At 43.5% G+C, this 23,471-nt stretch overlaps 1 protein-coding gene across 1 annotated transcript in view; it reads left to right on the forward strand.

Annotated features, from left to right (window-relative positions):
• LOC127697612 (sphingolipid delta(4)-desaturase DES1-like) overlaps window positions 1-19,396 on the forward strand; it is a 24,911-nt gene extending 5,515 nt beyond the window's left edge. Inside the window, exons 2-4 of the mRNA XM_052200876.1 lie at window positions 10,793-10,917; window positions 15,877-16,619; window positions 18,833-19,396. Of these exons, the coding sequence (XP_052056836.1) occupies window positions 10,836-10,917; window positions 15,877-16,619; window positions 18,833-18,982 (975 nt within the window). The 5' untranslated portion in view covers window positions 10,793-10,835 and the 3' untranslated portion in view covers window positions 18,983-19,396. The remainder of the gene's footprint in view (window positions 1-10,792; window positions 10,918-15,876; window positions 16,620-18,832) is intronic.
• Window positions 19,397-23,471: the final 4,075 nt, after the last annotated feature.

Raw genomic sequence — 23,471 nt, forward strand, 5'->3', positions numbered from 1 at the left:
CCCTGACTAAGACAATTGGTACCAGTGTAGTGGGGTATTCCTGTAACAACCTGACCATGTTTTGGGGAGGACCGTGGAAGGTCTTTGGAACTTTGAGCTAGAAAAGCCATTAGAATATTAAGAGCTCAGTGGAAAGTTCTGTAGGAGCTTGGAAGACAATGTTAAGAACAGTGCAAAAGATGGAGGCCTGGCTTGTGAAATTTCAGAGGGAAGATTAAAGACTCTTACAGTGGCCATGTTTTGATTGTGAAGTAATCAAACATGTGAACCATGTTTACTGTGGTTTTGGTTAGCTGGGGCTGAAGAATCAGCTGTAAGTAACAAGATACCAGAACCACTAAAGCAAACCTTTGTGTTACTGGGACTATTGATGCTGGTTAGCTGGAGCTAAGAAATTAGCGGTGATTAAGAAGAGACCAGCATCACTGAGATGAAATCTTCTTGGAAGTGTTTTCTGAGAGCACAGAGAGTGTGTTCCAGAGATAGCCACAGTTGTATTTTGTGCTGTGGCTGGACTTGGTACTGTGTAAGAGTCACCCAGATGGTACTGGTTTTGAAGGCATGAAGGGGTCATGAAGAGCAGCTGAGGCTCTTGGCACAGTGAGAGGCCACGGAAGGCCATTGGTGAAGGTGCAGCCTCAGTTGCAATTGATGGCCCAGGACTTGAAGGGGTCATGCATAGGAGCAGAGGCTTGTCACCATGAAGAGAGCCTATGAGAGGCTATTGGTGAAGCCTAATTACAGTAGAAGTCAGCAGTGTTTTGGAGATGTCAGTGCCATGAGATGACCACCAAGAACAGCAGCAGCAGTGGAGTACAGGCAGCTGGAGCCTAGAAGACAAGCTGTGTGCTACAAAGGGCAGAGCTGGAGAAGTGACCCAAGCCCTTGGAGGAGCCTGGAAGATCGTGAGTTGGATCCCAAACATTGAACCATTGGAGTTTGAGTTTTGCTTTTGGTTGTGACTGTGCCCTAATATGTTTCCCTGTTGAAGAAAAAGTATTTTAGTGGAGTCCACAGTTAAAAGACTTTGAATTTTTAAAAGACTTTGAATTTTAAAGATATTGGACATTTTAAGGTGATTGACCTTTTAATATGTAAAGACTGTGGGACTTTTAAAGTAATTTAGATCTTGGAGATGAATAAGAAAGTAAGGGTTGAGGCTTAATAGTGATGTGTTTGTGTGTCAAGTTGACAAGGGGTCAATTGTACTGGCTAGTTTTGTGTGTCAACTTGACACAGGCTGGAGTTATTACAGAGAAAGGAGCTTTAGTTGGGGAAGTGCCTCCATGAGATCCAGCTGTGGGGCATTTTCTCAATTAGTGATCAAGTGGGGAGGGCCCCTTGTGGGTGGTACTTACTTTGGGCTGGTGCTCTTGGGTTGTATAAGAGAGCAGGCTAAGCAAGCCAGTAGGAAACATCCCTCCATGGCCTCTGCATCAGCTCCTGTTTCCTGACCTGCTTGAGTTCCAGTCCTGACTTCTTGTGATGAACCGCAACATGGAAGTGTAAGCTCAATAAACACTTTCCTCCCCAACTTGTTTCTTGGTCATGATGTTTGTGCAGGAATAGAAACCCTGACTAAGACACTTCCCTTCCCTTCCATTCCCTCCCCTTCCCTTTCTTCTCCTTCCTTCCCCCCTCCCCTCCCCTCCCCTCCTCTCTGGCTCATGAACTGTTAAGGAGCGCCAAGCCTCTGCCTGACCAGTGAGAGGCCCAGAATAGAACCTAAGTAAGTTTCTTTTCCCCTGCTGCTATCAGCAGGATTTAATTGACAGAGGCCAGCTGCTTTGGGCCCCAGAATAGCAAGAAAGAGTAAAATCACCAGAAGCCATCATCCTCTGGCCCAAGAGATAAAAAGAGTTAGATTGCCAAAAGGAAACAGTTTTTAGCTCTGATCACCAACTCCCTACCCCATTGCTGCCTTCCTCAGGAAACTGGATGGCACTGTAGCCTCCCGACAGAGAGTGGTGATGCTCCAAAAGCTACCCCAGAAGAATTTCACCTCCATAATATCAGGAAGCTGTTCTGGTTTCCAGGTAGCCTGACTCTGTTACAGAGCTCAACTGTGTGTTTGCTTGCCCAATTACAATCCCAGAGAGGGTGTCCACCCATGTCTGCCATTTTGCAAGCATATCATAAAACTCCCTATTTCTACTATATGATTTTATTACCAAGTTTTACTTTTAAAATGGCTGGTGACCTAAGGTGTTAATCACAATATATCAATATCTTTTTTTTTTTTTTTGTATTTTCTTTACTACCTATGACTACCTGAGTACCAGAGGACATTTATTTTAAACTTTCCTTTCAAAAAGAGGTTTTTGGGTTTTTTTTAAGGTCAAGGGATATGGTGGCACACACCTGTAGGCCCAACCACAGCTACAAGAAGGCTACATAAGAGAATTGATGTGCTCAGGGGTTTGAAGCCACGAGCCAACACTCAGCTGCCTTTTCCACCTGTGTAGACTCTTGCCTCAGCTACACCCCACGTGGGCTGATGACAGACGGCTGGCCTCAAGAACTGGCTGTTAGGCCAACGGTCCTGATGATCTCCAAAACATCACACAGGCCCTTTCGCCATTGGGTGATATGATACAAAGTGAGCAAATGTTTCCAGTCTCAGCCTGTGCAGGGAAGAGGCAGTGAGACATCTGGAGGTAGGGAACTGAACTCTTCACCTGACTATCTGCAGGGCCTCAGCAAGTAGAGTGGGGACAGCTTAGAGAGATCCTAACCTGGAGCAAGGGATGTGGCTTCCCGTGCCAGGATAGAATGGGAATCATGTCCACTTGGCTGACACCCCATTCAGAAATCAGGTGCAGCCTAAAGGCTGCTAGCCCTGCGTGTGATGAAAGCTTACGTGAGCCATTTCTGCCAGTGTGAGTGCCTCCTGTATCCTTACCTGACTCAGAGAAGCAGAGGCTTCTGACGAATGCCCCACTACCTGAATCCCATTCAGACCTTGGACCACCATTCCAGGGTTCCCAGTCTCTGACAACAACATCCTAATTTCAGCAGGAAAAAAAGAAGTTATTGTATTAAGAAAAAAAATTGTCCGATATACAAACTACTTGAGGAGCATTAGAGATAATATGTCTGTACAAAAACAAAATAGAAAATAGAAAAAAAATACAAAACAACAACCATGGACTGGAGAGATGGCTCATGCTTAAGATCACTGTCTGCTCTTCCAGAGGTTCTGAGTTCAATTCTCAGCAACCACATGGTGGCTCACAACCATCTGTAATGGAATCCGATGCCCTTTTCTACTATGTGTGAAAACAGCTACAGTGTACTTATATAATAAGTACCTCTTTAAAAACAACAACCACAACAAAACCATTGTGGGGGTAGGGGTGGGGAGGACCAAATAGGAGACAAATAACTGGCTCCCATTCTCATTTTGGGCACTTCCTAGACAGCAACTCTGATGTCAGGCATTGCAGGACCCTGAATCCTTCCGTTTCTGGTAACTACTGTTGGCCAAAGCCTTAACGAGATACATCAATCCCATTTTGGGTGCCATTGAGCTCATGCGTATTAGATTCCAATACGAACACCCACCCACCACACAGTCAAGAATTTTACTCAGAATACAACCTCAAGGGGGAATGTGATGGTTAAAGCTATAATCTAAGTTTGCTGTGTTTAAAAAATCAACAAAACAAAAGGGCTTCTAACCTATAAGCCTCACTTGTCCATGGACAACTTCCTGGAAGAGCTGAAGAATGCCCTAATGCCTGAATCCTGTCCTGACCTTTGACTAGCATCCCATGATTCCTGGTCCCTGACAATAACATCTTAATTTCAGCAGGAAGTCGTTATAAAAGAAAAACATCAAGCTATTATTCATGCAAGATAAGAAGTCATGTGCTTTTCTTCTAAAAACAAGTTTTGCTGCCGTAACTGCATTGGACTTGCTTGATCTCACAATGGCAGGAGGCACATAGACAGGAAATATGACAGGGTGTATGCTTGCCCCCAACTGGATGAAGCCAGGAAGTAAGCAGCCTTGGTGGTTTGCTGTATACGCTCCTGACTAATGTAATTTGTGGCCACAATCTGGGAATCCTTGGTATAAACTTGGCCAATGTCCATCATCCTGGCCAGAAGGTATTAAGGCCTGCTTCAGTTTGGGGGCAAAGACTGTGGCCGTGGCATTATTCTCACCCAAGGGGATTAACACCTTTGGCAGCAAATGTCTCTGTCAGCTGGGCTGTGCGTGAGCTGTTTTCCTGGTCTTCTTACTGGTCTTGCCCAGTTCAGAACCCCTTCCCTCCAAGTAACAAGAGTGAAGGTGCTGGCTCTGGCTAGTCTTAGCCTTGGGCAGTTGGTGTGGGGACTCCTCTGGGTCAAGGGTGCCGGTGTGATTGTAGCCAGGGACTGCTTGCAGAACTCCCTGTCTTTGCAACGAGGCGAAGCTGGAAGGGAATGAGAAATGTGGCAAGCCTGCAGTTGGGGCACTGTGGTTCCACCACGGAGGCTCTGGAGTTCCGGGAACTGGGGAGCAGTGAGTCTGCTTTTCAAAACAGCTATATAGGATGCAAAATCTTCACACTGAGCTGTGAAGAAGAGAAATAGGCCAGCATGCAGGGCACAGACACCAGGGTGTGCACCCCTGAGTGAGGCTCACATTTTCTTGGATGAATGTTGATGTTGGACATCCATTTTCTAGAGATAGTAAGTTGCTATCAGTCTCACCCATAGCGTGGACACCAGAGTTTATTCCTTCACTCTGGCAGCGAGTTTTTGAAAACGTATCCTACTGTGCCTTTTATCCGAACGTCCCTGATAACAGGGGAGGGGCTTATTGCATATCAACCTGGGAAATTTACATACTCTCATACCTATTTAGCCCACACTCATTCCCTTGGGTTTCCCTGCCCTGCTCTGCAGAGCAGCAGGCCCTGCAGATTGTTGCCAAGCCTTCCCCCATCAGCTGGCTTCTGGCTATTTGCCTACTGGGAGACACAGGAGGAAGGTGGGAGGAGAAGCCAAGGATTTTTTTTTTTAAATCAGGTGTCCATAGGGGTGTGGGTTTTTTTTTTAAAGGCTTATTTTATTTATTTCATCTCTATGAGTACACTGTAGCTGTCTTCAGAAACACCAAAAGAGGACACTAGATCTCATTACAGATGGTTGTGAGCCACCACGTGGTTGCTGGGAATTGAACTCAGGACCTCTGGAAGAGCAGTCTGTGGTCTTAACTGCTGAGCTCTCTCTCCAGTCCTAAGCCAAGGATTTATATCCCTTCTTCTCTCCCTCAGATTCCACTTGCTGTCGTTTGGACTCCAGGTCCTGACCAACATGGCCTCTGTAGCTTCGCTGTAACTAGGTGACGTGGTGCTGAAGTCCTACAGTGTCTTATCTGAGGAGGAGGCCTTCCAACTGTGGGACAGTGTCTCTTCCTCATGTGCATTGACTCTGAACTTTGCACTGTCTGTGTAACCAGTGTATCACAATAGAATCCTATGTTATCAGGACTTGAAAGGGTGTGAATCCTCATTAGTCCTTCACTGCAAAGCCACAGAGCTTCTTGTCCTGGTAGGTCCTTTGTCTCTTGTTTTCTGTTCCTCTTTTCTCCTTGTATTTTAAATCAGAAACCTTCCTTGATCATACGTATTGCAGTCACTTTCTCTTGGTGTATGGCTTGACTTTCCACTCTTGTCTCTGGAGTCCTGTCACAAACAGATCTTAACTGTCCTCTTTGCTCTTGGTTTGTGGTTCCAGGGATGGGCCTCCAGCCTCAAGCTGAGCATGCCCTTGGCCAGGGAGCCACGCACTTAGTGACCAAAGTCTCTCCATGATGGCCATGGAGCCGTGCACTTAGTGACCAAAGTCTCTCCATGATGGTTTGTACTTTTTGTCTTTTACTAAGTCCTCCCTAACTGTAACAAGTTCTATGTCTCCCAAGTTTAAAAGCAGCTCAGCCCACCGTCCACATTTCAGTCACAGTCTGCCTGAGCAGTGCTGGTACACAGTGCAGGCGGGCTCATCCCACAACCCCTACCTCCTCTCACTGATCTTACACTACTACATATCCGTAGGATTTCTTGCTGGACACTGGATTCTGCCCCCACTATTATGTTCTATATGCATTTGTCAATAATATTCTGTTTCTTCCAGAATAAGTCATCTGTTGTATACCAATGTTATGGTATTTCTAGGCAGGGCCCCGGAGAAGTGAGAGTAGAATCTCATTTATAGGATTAATTCCCCTATAAAAAAGACCTGAGTGGGCTTCCTTCTACTTCTACCCTGAGGACACAGAGAAGAGGCTCTCTATGATTTCGGAAGAGCGACCTCACCAGTGAAACTGCCAATGCCAAGGTTGTACGCTTGCCTACCTGTGACTTAGAAGAACATGCCTTTGTTTTCTGGGACCCACCAACTCCATGGTAATTTTTTTTTTACCACAGCCTGAGTTAGTCATGGTGCTCTATAAATGACATATTAAAGCTGTATACAATCTTACAAATTCTGGCAAAGGCACTTTCCTCTTCTCTGCAGATATCTTAGTGTTGCTTGGTTTTGTTGTTACTCTTCCATGTAAATTGAAAAACCATCTGAACAATTTTCAAGAAAATTCTACTTGCAAGTTTGGTTAGAATCTGTCAATCAATCAGCTGAATGGGAGAACTTACATTTTTATGGAATTTAACCTCTCAGTCTATTAGCATTGCCTGTTTCATGGAGAATGCAAGTCTTGAATGTCTTTTCACAAAGAGCTAATGCTATTGGCCAGAGTCTGGTGCTGAGCAGTAGACTGTTTGACACCAGGAAGCCCAGCTTCACCGCCCTGTACACCTGTGTCTTAGTTAGGGTTTACTGCTGTGGGCAGACGCCATGACCAAGGCAACTCTCAGTAGGACAACATTTGATTGGGGCTGCCTCACAGGGTCAGAGGTTCAGTCCATTGTCATCAAGGCAGGACCATGGCAGCTTCCAGGCAGGCATGGAGCTGGAGGAGCTGAGAGCTCTTCCCCTTCATCTGAAGGCTGCTAGTGGAAGAATGACTTCCAGGCAGTTATGATGAGTGTCTTAAAGTCCAAACCCACTCTCACACACCTCTTCCAACAAGACCACACTTCCAAATAGTGCCACTCCCTGGGCCAAGCATATTCAAACGATGACAACCTCCAACCAAACTGCTGACATTTAATCTTAAAGGTCTAACAAACATTTTGTTTCTAGATGCATTTTTTTGTATCTTCATAAGCGTTGTTGCTCCATTTAAGTGCAGCTTTGAAACAGATTGCTGGTACATAGAAACACAGAGCGCTTTTGCACATTACTTTTCTAATCTATCTTTTATTCTGACAACCCAGCCTCATTGGATTGTATGAAAAATGATGTTTACAAAGGAACTGGATTCCATTACATTTGTTGTTGCTGTTGTTGCGATCATGAACTCCCCCCACTGTCTGCTTTTGCTCTTGGGCTGAGCTGGGAAGCAAACGGAGAGCCCGACTGATCACCACGGGATAACCAGACCGCCTGGCATCCCAGGGTGTTCCTGCTTGAAACATGCCACTCGAACAGTAGATTAGCAATTGGCAACTGAGATGTATAAGCTCACAGACATGAGGACAAACCCACAGAACCCCACAGTACCCCAAAGAATTGAGTGAGTCACTCAGCCACTGGAAGGCATCGCCACTCAGCCACGGGAAGGCATTGCTCTGGAAGAGGGAGGCCCAGAGCCCTGGGAAGGCTGTGTGCTACAATTTAAAAAAAGAAGAAGAAGAAGAAGCTGTGTAGACACTGAGACTGGACAGCATATGGACCTAAAAATGCCAACAGTAAATGGCACAGTAGGCCTCAGTACCAGCCAGGGATGGCAGTGCCAAGGGAGGCCTGAGGGGCAGACAACTGACAGGCAAGGTGGAACATTGGTCTCCCATCAGTTCTGTCCAAATTAGTCATATTTGTGGGTATTGTAACTGCAAAATACTGTTATTAATCTAAAAGCACAAGAAAAAATATTTATTGGCAAAGAACCACTGACTTGATACTGTGCCCACTTGATGTCCAGAAGAAGATATTATGATCCATGTTTGCTTGAGTGAGGAATGCTAGCTATAATTTTCCTCCTGTGAATTAACACTGACAAAGCATATCACAGGTCCAAACCTTTTAAAGTTAATAAGAGTTCAACTGGAAGATTATTCAAACGTCTGTAGCTGGGTGTGGTGGCATGTTCCGGGCTGAGAAAGAGGATCACCGATGTGGCAGCACCTACAGAGGATCACCTGTCTCAAGCACATAACCCAGAACACAATTAGCTACCTAATTAGAGAGGCAGAAGGGAAGGCTGGAGGAGAAGGGTCTGTCTCACCCGACGTGCCTGCAGCGTCAGGAGCTGTGCAGGCTTCCCAGTCCTTTCACCTGACCCCGGACGCGCTTGCCAAGACTAACAAAAGTGATGAAACCTGGAGAGCAAATTAAGGAAGTTTCAAACTCTAAAGCATTGGTCTGTGCTTCTCTCAGATTATTTTTTTTCTTATACCGTGTAGCTTTTGGAACTGCAGATCTAGATACAGCTAAAGCAGTTAGTCCCTCTCATAATCGTTCTATACCTCAAACTCTCAGAATCTCCAACTCTACTTTTTAAAAAGTTTACATTTTTTATCTGAATTTTTTTTTCTCCTTACCCTTCCATAGAGTCTACATTTACAAAATCTCAGTGTAACAGAATGAGAGTCCAGAAAAGGCCAGTTCAGGACATACCCTTGAGCTCTGATATCAAGAGGGAATAAGGAAAATGGCCTAAGCAGACGCCAGTTTGTGTAGCCAGCAAGCTCCAGGGTTGGCCTGAATCAGGGGTGCTGACAGCGAGTGAAACCCTAAGCCCAGCTGGAGACCCGGGGAGGTAGCGTCTGTGGAGAGCTGCTATTCTTTATGCAGCGGGCATGTAGAGGACCCGGGGAGAGTCTCTCCTCCTAGCCTGAACAGCCAAAGCTCAGGAGCACTGTGGCCAGAAATCTTCAGGTGCGCTGAGCCTTCACAAAGCTTATGGGGAAAATGTAGCTCTGTGGAAAGACCTCGGACATGGTGAAGTGCTTTTGTGGGTTTTAAGAAAAGCACATACAAGGAAAATATTCTTGAAAAATTTCTTAAAAATTACTAGTGCCTTGGCGAAGGGGTACACACTGAAATCACAGCACCCTGAGGGAAGAGACAGGAGGATCACTGTTTACACTAATGGGAACCGATTCCATTGGCATCCTCTCACCCACTTCTTCCTGCACGATGTAATCTGTCCTTGGGGGTCCTGGGTGTTTATGCGCACACAAGAAAGCTTGCACATTTACGGTGTAGCCTACTGTTCATACCAACTGCTCTTATAGAGAACATACGCCTTGGGGTCCATTTCATGTTACTACGCTGAGAACTCTAGTTTGTAACAGTAGCACAGCATCACTTCCTACTGTAGCTGTTTTAGTTTAGAGTACTTTTTCCTGGTGTTTTTCTGGTGCTTACCTCTAAAGGAGAAAAACTCTCTTGAGAAACTATAACCATAAAACACTATAACCCCAATAAAATTTTTAATAGTAACTTCCTAACACCTCCAGTGATTTAAATTAAACGCCAAATCTGTTTTTAAAACTACAGAATTCACATCCTAATCTTAATAAGTCAAACACATTGAAGTTGGTTGAACATCTTTTGACAGCCTTTCCTTCTTCGGATCCCTTTCTTGTTTTTGTTTGGTTTTGGTTTTTTGAGACAGGGTTTCTCTGTGTAGCCTTGACTGTCCCGGAACTCACTCTGTAGACCAGGCTGGCCTCGAACTCAGAAATCCACCTGCCTCTGCCTCCCAAGTGCTGGGATTAAAGGCGTTCGCCACCACCGCCCCGCAGGATCTCTTTCTGTATGTCCCTTGAATTATAATCACTGAAGACCTCAGTCACTGTGGTTGCTGCTCTCTAAAGACAGCTCAGACTGACAGCACCCCTGTGCTGTACCTTGGCATGGTCCTCTGACTTTCCTAGTTCCTATACAGTGGCAATCTGAGCCAGGGACCTCAACAGATTTGGCTGCCTGTGTATGTGGCGCGGTGTGGGGAGTGTGTAGTTTGTAGTGGATGGTGTGTTCTTTTATTAGGAAGCACACCGTCTTCCCTTCTGCCATCCTTGTCCTGGTTTCTTTTGGACCCACAGTGGTAGTTAATTTTGAAACAAAATGTCCCCTGTTGAAGATCTTAGGGACCTCTGTAAGAGATACAAGTAAGAGAAATGCATACATCAGAATAACAGATTCCACACAAGAACCACGCGTGCTTCCATTTGGCTTGCTGGCTTTCCAGTGCCACAGTTTTCCTTCTGGGTGGGAGAACCTTTATGTTTTAGAAGGCAGACACACAGGGCTCTGCTGATCATTTGCTTTGGAAGCTAAACAACTAACCACAATTCAGGGTGCTGCCATGTATTGAAGCGGGCATCCTTCTGACTTGGAAAACTTGCAGCCACCTTAGGATCCTCAGTTCCAGGAGGTTATGGCCAGCAACCCGTCTACCCGCAGACATTTCTTTCCTTTTCCATTTTGTTCCGGGATGAGGGCTGAGAGTAGACACAGGAGCTGGACCCACAGGTGCTCATGCCCCGAGGAACCTCAGACCTAGCAACAAGTTCTTCCTACTCTGGCCCCAGAGCTTGGATCCAGAAGGTGGCTGGCTGGGGTGGGGTGAGTGGGAGGAGCAGGCTGGGCTCTGCCCATCTGCTACTTCACTCAACACAGTGCAGGCACCTGCAGACCAGAGCTTGCAGCCTCTACCTCCTTTGCTTTCAAGAGGTTGGACTTGGAGCAGAACCCAGAGAGGTCCGCGCAGAGCCATGGGCAGCCGCGTTTCTCGGGAAGATTTTGAGTGGGTCTACACGGAGGAGCCGCATGCGCAGAGGAGACGGGAGATCCTGGGTGAGGTCTTGTGCATACGTTCCACAGTGTGTAGCCTGTGCCCAGGTCCGCAGCACAGAGAGAGGCTGGGTTTAGGCACTCAGCCTTAGGGATGCAAGTCTTCAGTGCAGTCTGAAGTCTTCACTGGTGAGGGAACAGCACTACCCTGCAATTCCAAGGCTTATTAGAGAAGCCAGGCTCTGGTGTGCTTCTTTGTAAATCTACCACGAGCCTGTGACACCAGGAGGGTAGTTCATAGACACTTTTATTCCCTTGTGGTGTTAGGGTGAAGACACTGAAGCACAGATGACCGGCCAAATACAGAACGACCTGACTTGACCTGACAGTTTGTTCACTTAGTGTGTTTAAGTCAGACTAAGCCAGCCTTACTGCCCTGGAGTAGCCTGGGCACGCCTGCGTTTCATTCCCAGAGGACTCTCTCTCTCATCTCTCCCAGGCCGCCCTTCACGACCTGCAGGCTTTTGAGCCGATTGCTTTTCAGCATTGCCTGACTTCTCCTCACTGCGGTCTCCTGACTTTTCTGCCTCTTAAAGGTGCAGTGAGAGGCAGGGAGATGAATGCTAGGAGGTTACTAATCTGGGCTAGCAGCCTGCAAAGAATATCCGTCTAACCTGTTATGTTTTAAAAGCAATGAAACCAATGGAAGAGGCGTTGAAAGTGTGGAGCCCCTCCCCCAAGAACTGGGGCCCAAACCCAGGACTTCACACAGCAGCACCACTTTTCTAAAGAAAGGACAAGGCGCCAAGTTTTATGAGTATCGAAGTTAGAAATTTCTTATTTCAGAATGAGTTCAACCTAGTGGGTGTGGGAACCTCTGAACTGTATTTTAAGGTAGCCCCCATAAAAGACTTTTATCTAATTCTTGGGTTTCTTCTTTTCTCCCTGCACAATATTGCAGCTCACCTGCACATTTTTAATATGAACCATCATGGGGTACATCTTATCTAAATCTTATCAACATATTGCATAAGAACAATGTGATGTTCATCCTTGCAAAACTGACGCTCAAATTTACTTGCTCTTCAGTAGTCAGAAAATCGATGAAGCAGGAAGGACATTTTTTATGCTTTTCTAGCACTGAATCTTTCCCACAAGCTTATCACCAATGTGCCACCTCCCTTGAAATGCGTTTGATGAAAAATACCATTTTACCCCCCCAGAGTTCCATTTCAGGAGACAGAAAAGAAATAACTTTAAGGAAAAAGCTCTGAGAACTTATTTAAATTACAGCATCAAAATGGCAATGTACTTCTGAAAATGTGTTTACTTTGGGGAAGAAAGAGCTCTGTATACTTTCCATCTACACTAGAGTTAGTGTTAGAAGCCCATCTCATGCTTTATAAGCAATCCCCTTGTGGGTGTCCAAGAGCAAAGGAGATGGAGAGAAACTCCACCCAGCTCCTTTCAGATGGGCTTCTCCAGAGATGCACTTCAGCTGAAAGAGTGTGCTGGGCTGCAGGTGCCAAAGAGGGGGTGCAGTGCTTCCCACCGCTGCCTCTTTGAGCCTACACCTCGGAGAGGTCAGAGAACAGGCTTCAGCACTTCACCAAATGATAAACAGTCTGAGAAAGAAATTAGGGAAACAACCCCCTTCACAATAGCCACAAATAATATAAAATCTCTTGGGGTAAGTCTAACCAAACAAGTGAAAGACCTGAATGACAATAACTTCAATTCTCTCAAGAAAGAAATTGAAGATCTCAGAAAATGGAGAGATCTTCCATGCTCATGGGTTGGCAGAATTAACAGTAAAAATGGACATCCAACCAAAGGCATTCTATAGACTCAATGCAATCCCCATCAAAATCCCAACACAATTCTTCAAAGACATGGAAAGAGCAATTCTCAAATTCATCTGGAAAGGCAAAAAACCAAAATAGCAAAAGCAATTCTTTTTTTTAATATTTTTATTTTCTATATTCTTTGTTTACATTCCAAATGATTTCCCCTTTCCTGGATCCCCCCTCCCCATATGTCCCATAAACCTTCTAAAACAATTCTTAAGGATAAAAAAACTTCAGGGGGGAACCACCAAACCTGACCTCAAGCTTTACTACCAAAAGCTGCATGGTATTGGTACAGAGACAGACATGTTGATAAGTGGAATAGAATTGAAGACCCAGAAATAAAACCACACACCTATGGACACTTGATCTTTGACAAAGAAGCCAAAACAATACAATGGAAAAAAGAAAACATCTTCAGTAAATGCTGCTAGTCTAACTGGCTGTCTGTAGAAAAGTGAAAATAGATCCATATTTGTCACCTTGCACAAAGCTCAAGTCCAAGTGGATTAAGGAACTCAACATAGAACCAGATACACTGAGTCTAATAGAAGAGAAAGTGGGAAAGAGCCTTGAACTCAAACAAATTCTTAAAAGTTCTATTATTCCTCTGAAACACCAAAAATAAGTTTTCCATCTAGTCATTTCTCCCACTTTCTGCTACACCTCTAAAATGAATACAAATCAACATATAAAAGAGATACCTTTTTTCATATGTATTATGGCATGCACAATAGCTAAATTATGGAATTAGCTGAGGTGCTCATTAACAAGCAGCAAAAATAAGGAAAGTGTGACACACAAAACAATGTATCATTAAACTACTGAGAGATCTCAGAAGTCAATAAGTGCTTGTCGTGCAGGCATAGGGACCTGGGTTCAGCTCCTCTGCACTGACATTAACGCAGGCACAGATACACACACATCAGTCATTCTGGAACAGGGGTCACAGATACAATAGGATCTCTGCAGCTTTTTGACCAATAAGCCCAGGCAACTCAGTGAGCTTCAGGTTCAGTGATGGGCTCTGTCTCAAAATACAAGGTGGGGTCCTGGAGAGATGGTTTAGTGGTTAAGAATACTTTACTGCTCTTACAGAAGACCCAGACCCTCACATGATGGCTCACAATCATTTGTAATTCTCGCTCCAGGAGATCTGATGTACTCTTCTGACATCCCTGTACACCATGCACACATGTGGAGCATATACATACATGCAGTCCAAACACTTATACACATAAAATAAATAAATCTTTTAAAAAGCCTGTAAAATCTGAGGTGGACAGTGACTGAGGAGGAGCAAGTCCCAGCATTGACCTTTGCACACAGAACCATACACACACTGTAGTTAGTAGATAATGTGGTGAACTAGAGGTTAGTGTGTCTAGAGGTTAATGTAAAGTGAGACAGAAAGGTAAGCACCACATCTTCTCCTTTGCATGTAGAAGCCTGAGGAAGCCGATTGAAAACTAGAGGCTGGAAAGTGTATGGGGGGGTGGGGTGGGAAAGGGGAAGTTAGAGTTGATCTGCACAGACTGTATGTGCATGAACAAAAGCACACTGAGTCTCATTAATATGTATAATTAATGTATTCATAAAATGGTAATTTGGGGTCTGGAGACACGGCTCAGTAGTTAAGAGCACTGGCTGCTCTTCCAAAGGACCAGGGTTCTATTCCCAGCACCCACATGGCAGCTCACAACTGTCTGTAACTGTTGTTCAGGGGATCTGGCACCCTCATACAGACATACATGCAGACCAAAGTCAGGGCACAAATATATAGCAAAACAAAAATAAATACATTATTAAAAACAAATAAAATGGTAACTTAAATAAAAATACGCATATACTTAGTCTATACCATGCTTTTCCCATTAACAAAGTAAAGACATTGGCAATATGAACACCCTGGACAACCAAGCGTGAGTCCATCTAAAAACAATACCTCAGATCTCTAGGGCTCAGGGTAGGGCTCACTTCCCTTGCATGTCAGGTTCTATTCCTGGTACACACATTTCAATGAGATGATATTTATATGACGTAAACATAAAAGCAAGTTTTATATTTACTTTCCAAAGGACTGTTGGCTAAAATAACAAAATACCTGTCCAAGTTTTAGGCTCAAAGAGATTTTTCTAATTTGAGTATTCCTAATCTAATGTCTATATCCTGAGAATCTTTTTTTTTTTTTAAGATAAGGTCTCTCTACATAGCCCTCAGTGTTAATGGACTCACTCTGTAGACTAGACTGACCTCAGACTCACAGAGATCTGCCTGCCTCTGCCTCCTGAGTGCTGGGAGGTAGCCACTACGCCAGACAGAGAACCTTTACCTATTGTTTCATGATTTGATCATTAGTTTCTTCTCATTACATTATTCAGTCCATGTATGGGAAACAACCAGAGTTTTATTAAAAATCTACATTATACTTTTTAGAGTATGGCTAAATTTTCTTATTTTTTCTATAATTATTACATATAATAATATTTCATCTATATCATGTCTTTTATTGAAGGACAAAAAAAATCTGTCACCTAAATTCAAGAATATTTTGAGTGCGCTAGAGAGATGGCTCAGTGGCTTACCACACTAACTGCTCTCCTAGAGGCCCTGAGTTCAATTCCCAGCAACTACATGATGGCTCTCAGCCCTCTGTAATGGGATCTGATGCCCTCTTCTGCTTTGTCTGAAGGCAGTGACACTGTACTCACATACATGCACTAAATAAATCTTTAAAAAGAGAATATTTAGAAAATGAATAATTACATTATTTCATTATAGTACAATATTTATCATATTATTACTAAGTGTTCAAAATACTAAATGATAATAAATTATTTCACCAAGGGATGCATACTTTATCAATCTTGATTTGTCATTATACCCTCGTAGAGGTCTAATATTGAGCTAAGAGACTTTACTTAATGTAGCCCTAAAGATCCACCTGTCTCTGTCTTCTTAGTTTGGAGGTCACAGGATCTTGCTAGCACACTTGGTACTTTGACTTTGGTTTTGGAGGTCAAACTCAGGCCCTCCTGTTTACGCACAAGCAGTTTACCCACTGAACTCTGTCTCTCCAGACCTCATTATAATTTCTTAGGTGTGTTGATTACAGTTGTGTATAATTATATTGTATTTTCTCCACTTACACTTGTTATTGTATTTTTTCTTACAGCAAAGTATCCAGAGATAAAATCCTTGATGAAACCTGACCCTAACCTGATATGGATCATAACCATGATGTTTCTTGTCCAGTTGGCTTCGTTTTACTTAGTTAAAGACTTGCAGTGGAAATGGGTCATATTTTGGGCCTTTGTCTTTGGCAGCTCCATTAACCACTCAGTCACTCTGGCTATCCATGAGATTTCCCACAATTTCCCCTTTGGCCACCACAGGGCCCAGTGGAACCGCTGGTTTGGAATATTTGCTAATCTCCCTTTTGGGATTCCATATTCAATTTCCTATAAAATGTATCACATAGATCACCACCGATACCTTGGAGCTGCTGGTATTGATGTGGATGCTCCTTCTGACTTTGAGGCCTGGTTCTTCTGCACCACTTTCCGGAAGCTTATATGGGTTGTTTTTCAACCTTTGTTTCTTTTTCTTCGACCTTATTTCATCAATCCCAAACCAATTACTTACCTGGAAACCATCAATATTGTGTCCCAGGTCACTTTTAACATTATAGTTTACTATGTTTTTGGAATTAAATCTTTAATCTACATGTTGGCAGCCTCTCTACTTGGCTTGGGTTTGAACCCAATTTCTGGGCATTTAATAGCTGACCACTACATGTTCTTTAAGGGGCAAGACACAAACTCATATTATGGGCCTTTCAACTTTTTCATGTTCAACGGAGGCTATCACAATGAACATCATGACTTCCCCAATATTCCTGGAAGCCGTCTTCCACAGGTAAGAGAAGTTCAATTTATTGTTTTAATTTCTGATGGATCCAAATTAGTTTTCACTTGTTCATTTACAAAAGACTGGTATGTTTTATCAAGCAAAAATTTACTTCAAAATAAAAAAGAAAGCACAGTGTAGATCTAGTGTCTGACAGCCTAATTTTACTAACCTTCACTCTCCTGGATCCTTACACTTGGTGGTTACAATTAGAATTCAGAAGTGTTAGAAGATGTACAAACCTTTTACTTGATAAAATAACTCAATTAAAAATCAAATCCTTGGGGTCTGGAGCGATGACTCAGCGGTTAAGAGCACTGACTGTTCTTCCAGAGGTCCTGAGTTAAGTTCCCAGCAACCACATAGTGGCTCATAACCATCTGTAATGGGATCCAATTCACTCTTCTTATGTGTCTGAAAAGAGCAACAGTATATTCACATACATAAAAAATAAAATCTTGAGAAAAATTATATACTAAAAAAAAATCAAATTCCTTTGTAAAGTGAACATCAGCTGCATTTTGAGCTGATGAGCTATGTTAAGATGTATGTATTTTTTACTTCACTCTTTGAGAACTTTATACACGTATGCAGCATATTTTGATAATACCAATCCCCTACTTTTACCAGACCTTGACTCTGCGAAATTCTCCTTCCAATTCATGTCTTCTTTTCATAGCCCACTGGGTCTAATCGATTCTCTCATTTTCATGGGCCAAGGGTCATGGACAGAGCATGGGAAACTATCAGGGATCCCGACTCCAGAAGCCTTTAAGGGCCAAAGCCCCTCAACTAGGTGTGGGGCTTCATGAGCCTCTCCTGTGTGTATCTCAAGAAGACACTACTTTGCAGCAATCCCCGTGCCCAGGCTCCTATAATCTTCCCACCCGTTTATGAAATACAGAGGTGACCTGCAAAAATGATCTACAAAGTGGATGGACAGGGACCAATTCTATATTCCTCAAGCAGAGACTCTTGTCAAAATAAAGCTTTGTGTAATGTCGCTGCAGCGTGACAGTACTGTGGTTTATAAGTGGGGAAACACTGAGGAATGACACAGTGCAATTGTGAATCGCATCTGCAACTTTCAACATGTTCAGCAAGGAGAGCAAACGCTTTGGTTCAATTTATTCAGAACATCACACAAAGGGTAGCTCTGTTGCAGTTAACTGGTAAAGTGGCTGAAGATTAATTTGACTATTCTTTCAACTTTTTGATAAACCTCACATAATCAGAATAAAGGTTTGTATAAATAAAGCATGTAGTTGAGTGGGCGCAACCTTGAGTTGATGTGACTCTAGCCTCCAGTTCCTGGTGCCAGGCTATTCTGAATAGAGGCTTTTGTTTCTCTCCTCTGTCATGCACTGAATTGAAACCCTTGACTGGCCTGAAGCTCACTCTGTGAACCAGGCTGGCCTCTAACTCCTCCACCTGCCTCTGACACCTGATTGCTGGGATTAAAGGCATTTACCACTATACCCAGCTAATATCCCGATTTTTTTTTTCCGAGACAAGGTTTCTCTGTATAGTCCTGACTATCCTGGAACTCACTCTGTAGCCCAGGCTGGCCTCGAACTCAGAAATCCGCCTGCCTCTGCCTCCCAGAGTGCTGGGATTACAGGCGTGCGCCAACACTGCCTGAATATCCCGATTTTTGAAGTTTGTTTTTTACTTATTTTTACTAAGATTTTTTGTTCACAAAATACTTCTTAAGCATATATTTTTCCAGCTGTTCACAACATTTTAAAGACAGTAGACACCCAGGGATTTATAACATCAGCATTTGAATTGCACTGGACATGAGACTAATGCATTCTCTAGGATAGCTTCAAGTAATATGAAATGTATTAACTTTTTATTTTATGTCCTTAAAATATTAACTTTTATTTTCTCCTGGTTGATAATACACTCTCAATCCCCAAGAACAGCTTAAGTGCTTTTCCAGAGCCTGAACTTTGAACTGGCTCTGTCATTTTACAACTTTATAACCCCAGTGGCTTTTTGTTCCATCTGCTAAGCTGAATTGATTGCCGATGGCTAGTCTCTAAATGCAGTGTGGGTTACGATAGAGGCTTTTATGTGTGTGATGTGTAGCTTGTCCTTATTCATGAACAGAGGCATTGTCCTTTGACTGGGTTTTGTCCTTCTGTCTATGTCAGATACTCACCTGTCATTCCAAGGCCTCCGTGACACAGTTCACCTCTCTGTGTCTTCATTTCCAGGTGAGGAAGATTGCAGCTGAGTACTACGATGAGCTACCACATCACAACTCCTGGGTGAAGGCACTGTATGACTTTGTGATGGATGACACAATGAGCCCCTACTTGAGGATAAAGAGGCCTCAGAAAGGGAACGAGATTCTAAATAAATAACCATCACCAGGGCTGGAGAAAACTGCTCCCAAGAGCTCTATAATAGCTGTCAATGTGGAAATACCTGTCCCATTCTGTTTCTCTCACTGGTAATTTAACTTAGAGCACCGTACATGCTCATCAAGACCTCTGCCAATGAGCTATCCTCCGAGGCTGGATTTTTGTCTGGTTAAATTTGGGATCAGTGATGGTCAGAGCTATCTTGCTACAATTTAAACTCAGATCTCCATGAAATCAAGAATTCACTCTAGTTTTCAGTCAACCTGACTGTTACAGTGCTCAGCTCTGCCTATAGGACACTTGTTTATTGATAGTGAATTATCATTTCTTGTGATGTCTTCATCTATGTCTATAACTCTGTAAGTACATCATGAAATGGCTACTTTAGTACGTGATTTATAACATTAAGTTTTATTTTAATAAAAATGATAACAAACTGTGCTGTTAACCAAAATGTGCTTACCGGTTTTTTTTCTTTGGTGTTTGGTATTCTTTTTTTTTTTTTTTTAATGTATTCACCGTTGCTCTCTTTAGACAGAAGAGGGTATCAGACCTCATTGCAGATGGTTGTGAGTCACCCTGTGGTTGCTGGGAATTGAACTCAGGACCTCTGGAAGAGCAATCAGTGCTCTTAACCACTGAATCATCTCCTTAGCCCATTTGTTTGGTATTCAGCTGTCTTTTCTCTGTGTTATTTTGTCACATTAGTTCATGGGGAAACAACTTTACATTTTTCTTTCTACAGAAAAGACTAGAAAGACTCCTAGACTGTGGTGGCATACACCTATGGTCTGAGGGAGGCTAGGAAGAAGAACCCCGGGCACCCTCTACTGCACACAGTTTTATGTCGTTTCTGGGGCTTTGAACATGGATCTACATGCTTGACCCACAAGCTTTTCACCCTCTGAACCATTTCCCCAGTCTATCATCTCTGTTTTCAAAAGCTCAGGTAGCACTGTATGCATACTCAGGAAAATGACCATCCTGCTTCAATTTGACATCATCTCTTTCTAATGTGCACATTGAAAAGTAGATAGTCTGGCCCTCATTAAGAGGAAAAGGAAAAATGAGGATCCAAAAATATGAAGTAACTTCTTTCAAGTTGGTCAACTTCCACTTAGCATGGTTGGGGATCCAGAACGAGTTCTGAACCACTTCATTCTAAGTTTAAGGACTGTCCACTGCCTATGATGATAACTCTTTAGTTAAATAGCCACAAAAAGGCTCTCCTTGCCCACATATGAAAGAAAGGGTTGGGAACTGATTTCTTTTGTTGGAAACAGTGTCTAGAAGCTGAGGCAGGATTTCAGTAACTGGGAAGACAATCATCCACAGGGAGGGATGCTTCCTTCACTCTCCTGCCGTCTCCTCATATTCCAGGGGATGCAGGAAGCCATGTCTGCCTCCAGCTTGGTTTGTACAAGTAAGGAAAGCTGAGAAGGAAAGAGAGATCAGGCATGCCACATACACACACATTGCACACATTCGTGATGGGCAGCCTTGCCACATCTGGCTCCTGCCTACCTATTACTGTGTCCTTGGCTCCCTGGTCATTGTTCTGTGCCAGCCCCAGCACATTCCTTTCTTCCATGCTCAAGACTAGCACAGTCAGAGCCTCCCCCACTCTCTGTACTGGTTCTAATACAGCCAACTCCTTCCCTACACTCAGCTCTCAGCTCAGAGACCTTCACTTTAAAAGCCTTTCCTGTGCATGGTTCCTAAGCAGTAGGAACCATTGTTTACCAAGCAAGAAGAAGCAACTCAGTGGACAAGGGAGGTTCATCCCCCCTCTGTCTGTCCAGAGACAATTCAATGACAGTCTCACCAGTGGTAATCTTTCAGGTCTTCGTGGAATTGTACATCCATTGTATCGTCTCCTTTCTCTTCACATTACACACATTTTAAAAGTCCCTCTGAGCTGTGAGGAAATAGAGTTGCACATTGGCCAGCTTCAGCCCCTCTTTACTAAAGATTGATCTTACGCACTTGAATCCCTGCGATGTGGAAGGGACAGAGAAAGTTATTAGGATCCATGCCAATGGGCTTTACACTAAGGACCACTGTCCTGAGTGAACAGACAGGAGAGGAGGGACCTGACCGGAGACTGTGCTGCCCCACTGATGTCACACCACCTCTCCCACATCATTCTCTATCCCAAGTCTTAGGGAACTAATTAGGGTTTCACTGGTTCAGTGTGAAAGGGACCAGGGGCCCTAATATGCTAGAAAAGAGATCTAGAAAGTGACATTTATAGTCCAAAGAACTTGCCTAGAACTACAGAGTAGGCTAAGATGTGCCCCCCTCCCAAAAGTCCCTTTAGGGAAGCACCACTATCACAAACAATTAAAAGGCAGAAGAGCATGGTGGTGCACACCTTTAATCCCAACACTTGGGTGGGAGAGGCAGGTAGAGCTCTGAGTTCATGGTCACCTTGGTGTACAGATCCAGTTCTAGAATAGCTAGGGTAACACAGAGAAACCCTGTCACAAGCAAACAAACAAACAAAAAATAAAGGGCATAACATTTGGGGCTGAAGAGATGACTAAGAGGTTAAGACTGCTGACTGCTCTTCCAGAGGATCCAGGTTTAATTCCCAGCAGCCACATGGAAGCTCATGATTGTCTCTGACACCATTCCAATGACTCAGCAACCTCTGCAAGCACTTACAACCTAGTCTTACAGTCCTCATTCTCTTGTCTCTCCGACCCCACTCTCCTCTCTCTGGCAGGTGACTCCAGTAGAGAGAACACTGTGTTCTTGGCTTCTGAGGTCACAGGAAAGACTGACGAATAGTGAAGAATATTAATTACTCTGTTTGGAAGTCTCAGACAGGGAAAGCATGAACTAACTATGCCTTGGCTGGAGTGGCTGTTTGAAACCACCCACTACTCAAATAGGTTCTTTAAAGAATGAGTTCTGAGTCACAGGACAAATCACTCAGAAAAGCCTTTATCCAGTAAAGCTCCTTAGAGATGCATTCTGCTTTTTGTCTCGCTTCCATTCATTTCCATAACCCAACTATCTGCTCTGTTTTTGTGGGTTTTATTTATACGTTAATTCATTTTGTTTTTCTCTCTATCTATGTTTCTTGACAGGTCTTACTACCTAGCCCAGGCTGGCCTGGAATTAGTGTTCCTCCAACCTCACACTCACCAAAAAAGGAACATCATTAACTTGCAAAGAGGACATGCTGGGTCTTGGCTAGAGTTCTAGATGTTCTCAGCAAGAGTGGTCTGCCCAGTTGCTTTCTGCTGTCGGCAGCTCAGTGGCCTTGGTACCATGGCAGACACCTTTTTAATTAGCAGCTACAAAGGAGGAAGAGGACATTCACTGTCTCTTTCAAGGCATTCTCCAATTACCTAGCTATAGACCTCATTTCAGTAAATATGTGTAAGCGTAAGCTGGTCTTCATGGGACAAGTCTATTATCCAAATGGTTCAGAGTCTGAGACAGGATGCTCTCATATTTAGATTTCCTGTGCTACAGAGGGAACTTAAGGGCAATCTGAACAAGCAAAGAAACAAACATCCCCAAAGCCAAAAACAAGCAAACAACAAACAACAACAAAACCCCAAACAAAACAAAACAAAAGGCCAGGTTTCCTGGTTGTTCAATGGTAGAGTTGTTGCCAAACATCCTCAAGACCCTAGTATTGATACCAGTACCTTAAATAAATGAATACATAAGTAAACAAGTATCTGTGGTACATTTACTTAAGAGTCTTTTGGGTATATTCCCAAAAGTGGCATTTGTTCTAGATTTAAACATCAATGTACTGTATAATTTTAGATTGTTAACTGTATAGGTGGAAACTGTGAGATGACCACATGACTTTTCACCAATTTTTAATGTTGAATATTTCATTTTTAATTTGCATATGTTGAACTATCCTTGCATTCCTGTAATGAAGCCAACTTTATCATGGTGAACAAATCTTTTTAATGTGTTGTTGACTTTAGATTGCAAGCATTTTGTTGAGATGTTTTGTTATTTTGTTTTATTTCTGATTTGTGCTTTTTGTCCAAGGTTCCACTCTGAGCTCTGGGTGGCCTGGAATTAACTCTATAAACCAGGCTGGCCTCAAACACACAGTCTTCTTCCTCCTGCCAAAAGCTAGACTTAAAGGCACATGCCAAATGCCTGACTTACTGATAAGTTTTACATCCCTATTAGCGATGGTTTGTACAGGTATGGCTCCCACAGACTCATGTATTTGAATGTCTGGCTCATAGGGAGTGGCACCATTAGGAGGTGTGGTCTTGTTGGAGTAGGTGTGGACTTGTTGCAGGAAGTGTGTTTCTGTGAGTAGGCTTTGAGGTCTCCTATGCTCAAGCTTCACCCAATATGGCAGAGTCTCCTTCTGCTGCCTGTAGATCAAGATGTAAAACTCTTAGTTACTTCTCCAGTACCATGTCAGCCTGAATATCTCCACGTTTCTTGCCATGGATTCAATCTCTAAAGCTGTAAGCCAGCCCCAAGCAAGTGGTTT

This window comes from Apodemus sylvaticus, chromosome 12 (assembly GCF_947179515.1).
Source record: "Apodemus sylvaticus chromosome 12, mApoSyl1.1, whole genome shotgun sequence".
NCBI lineage: Eukaryota > Metazoa > Chordata > Mammalia > Rodentia > Muridae > Apodemus > Apodemus sylvaticus.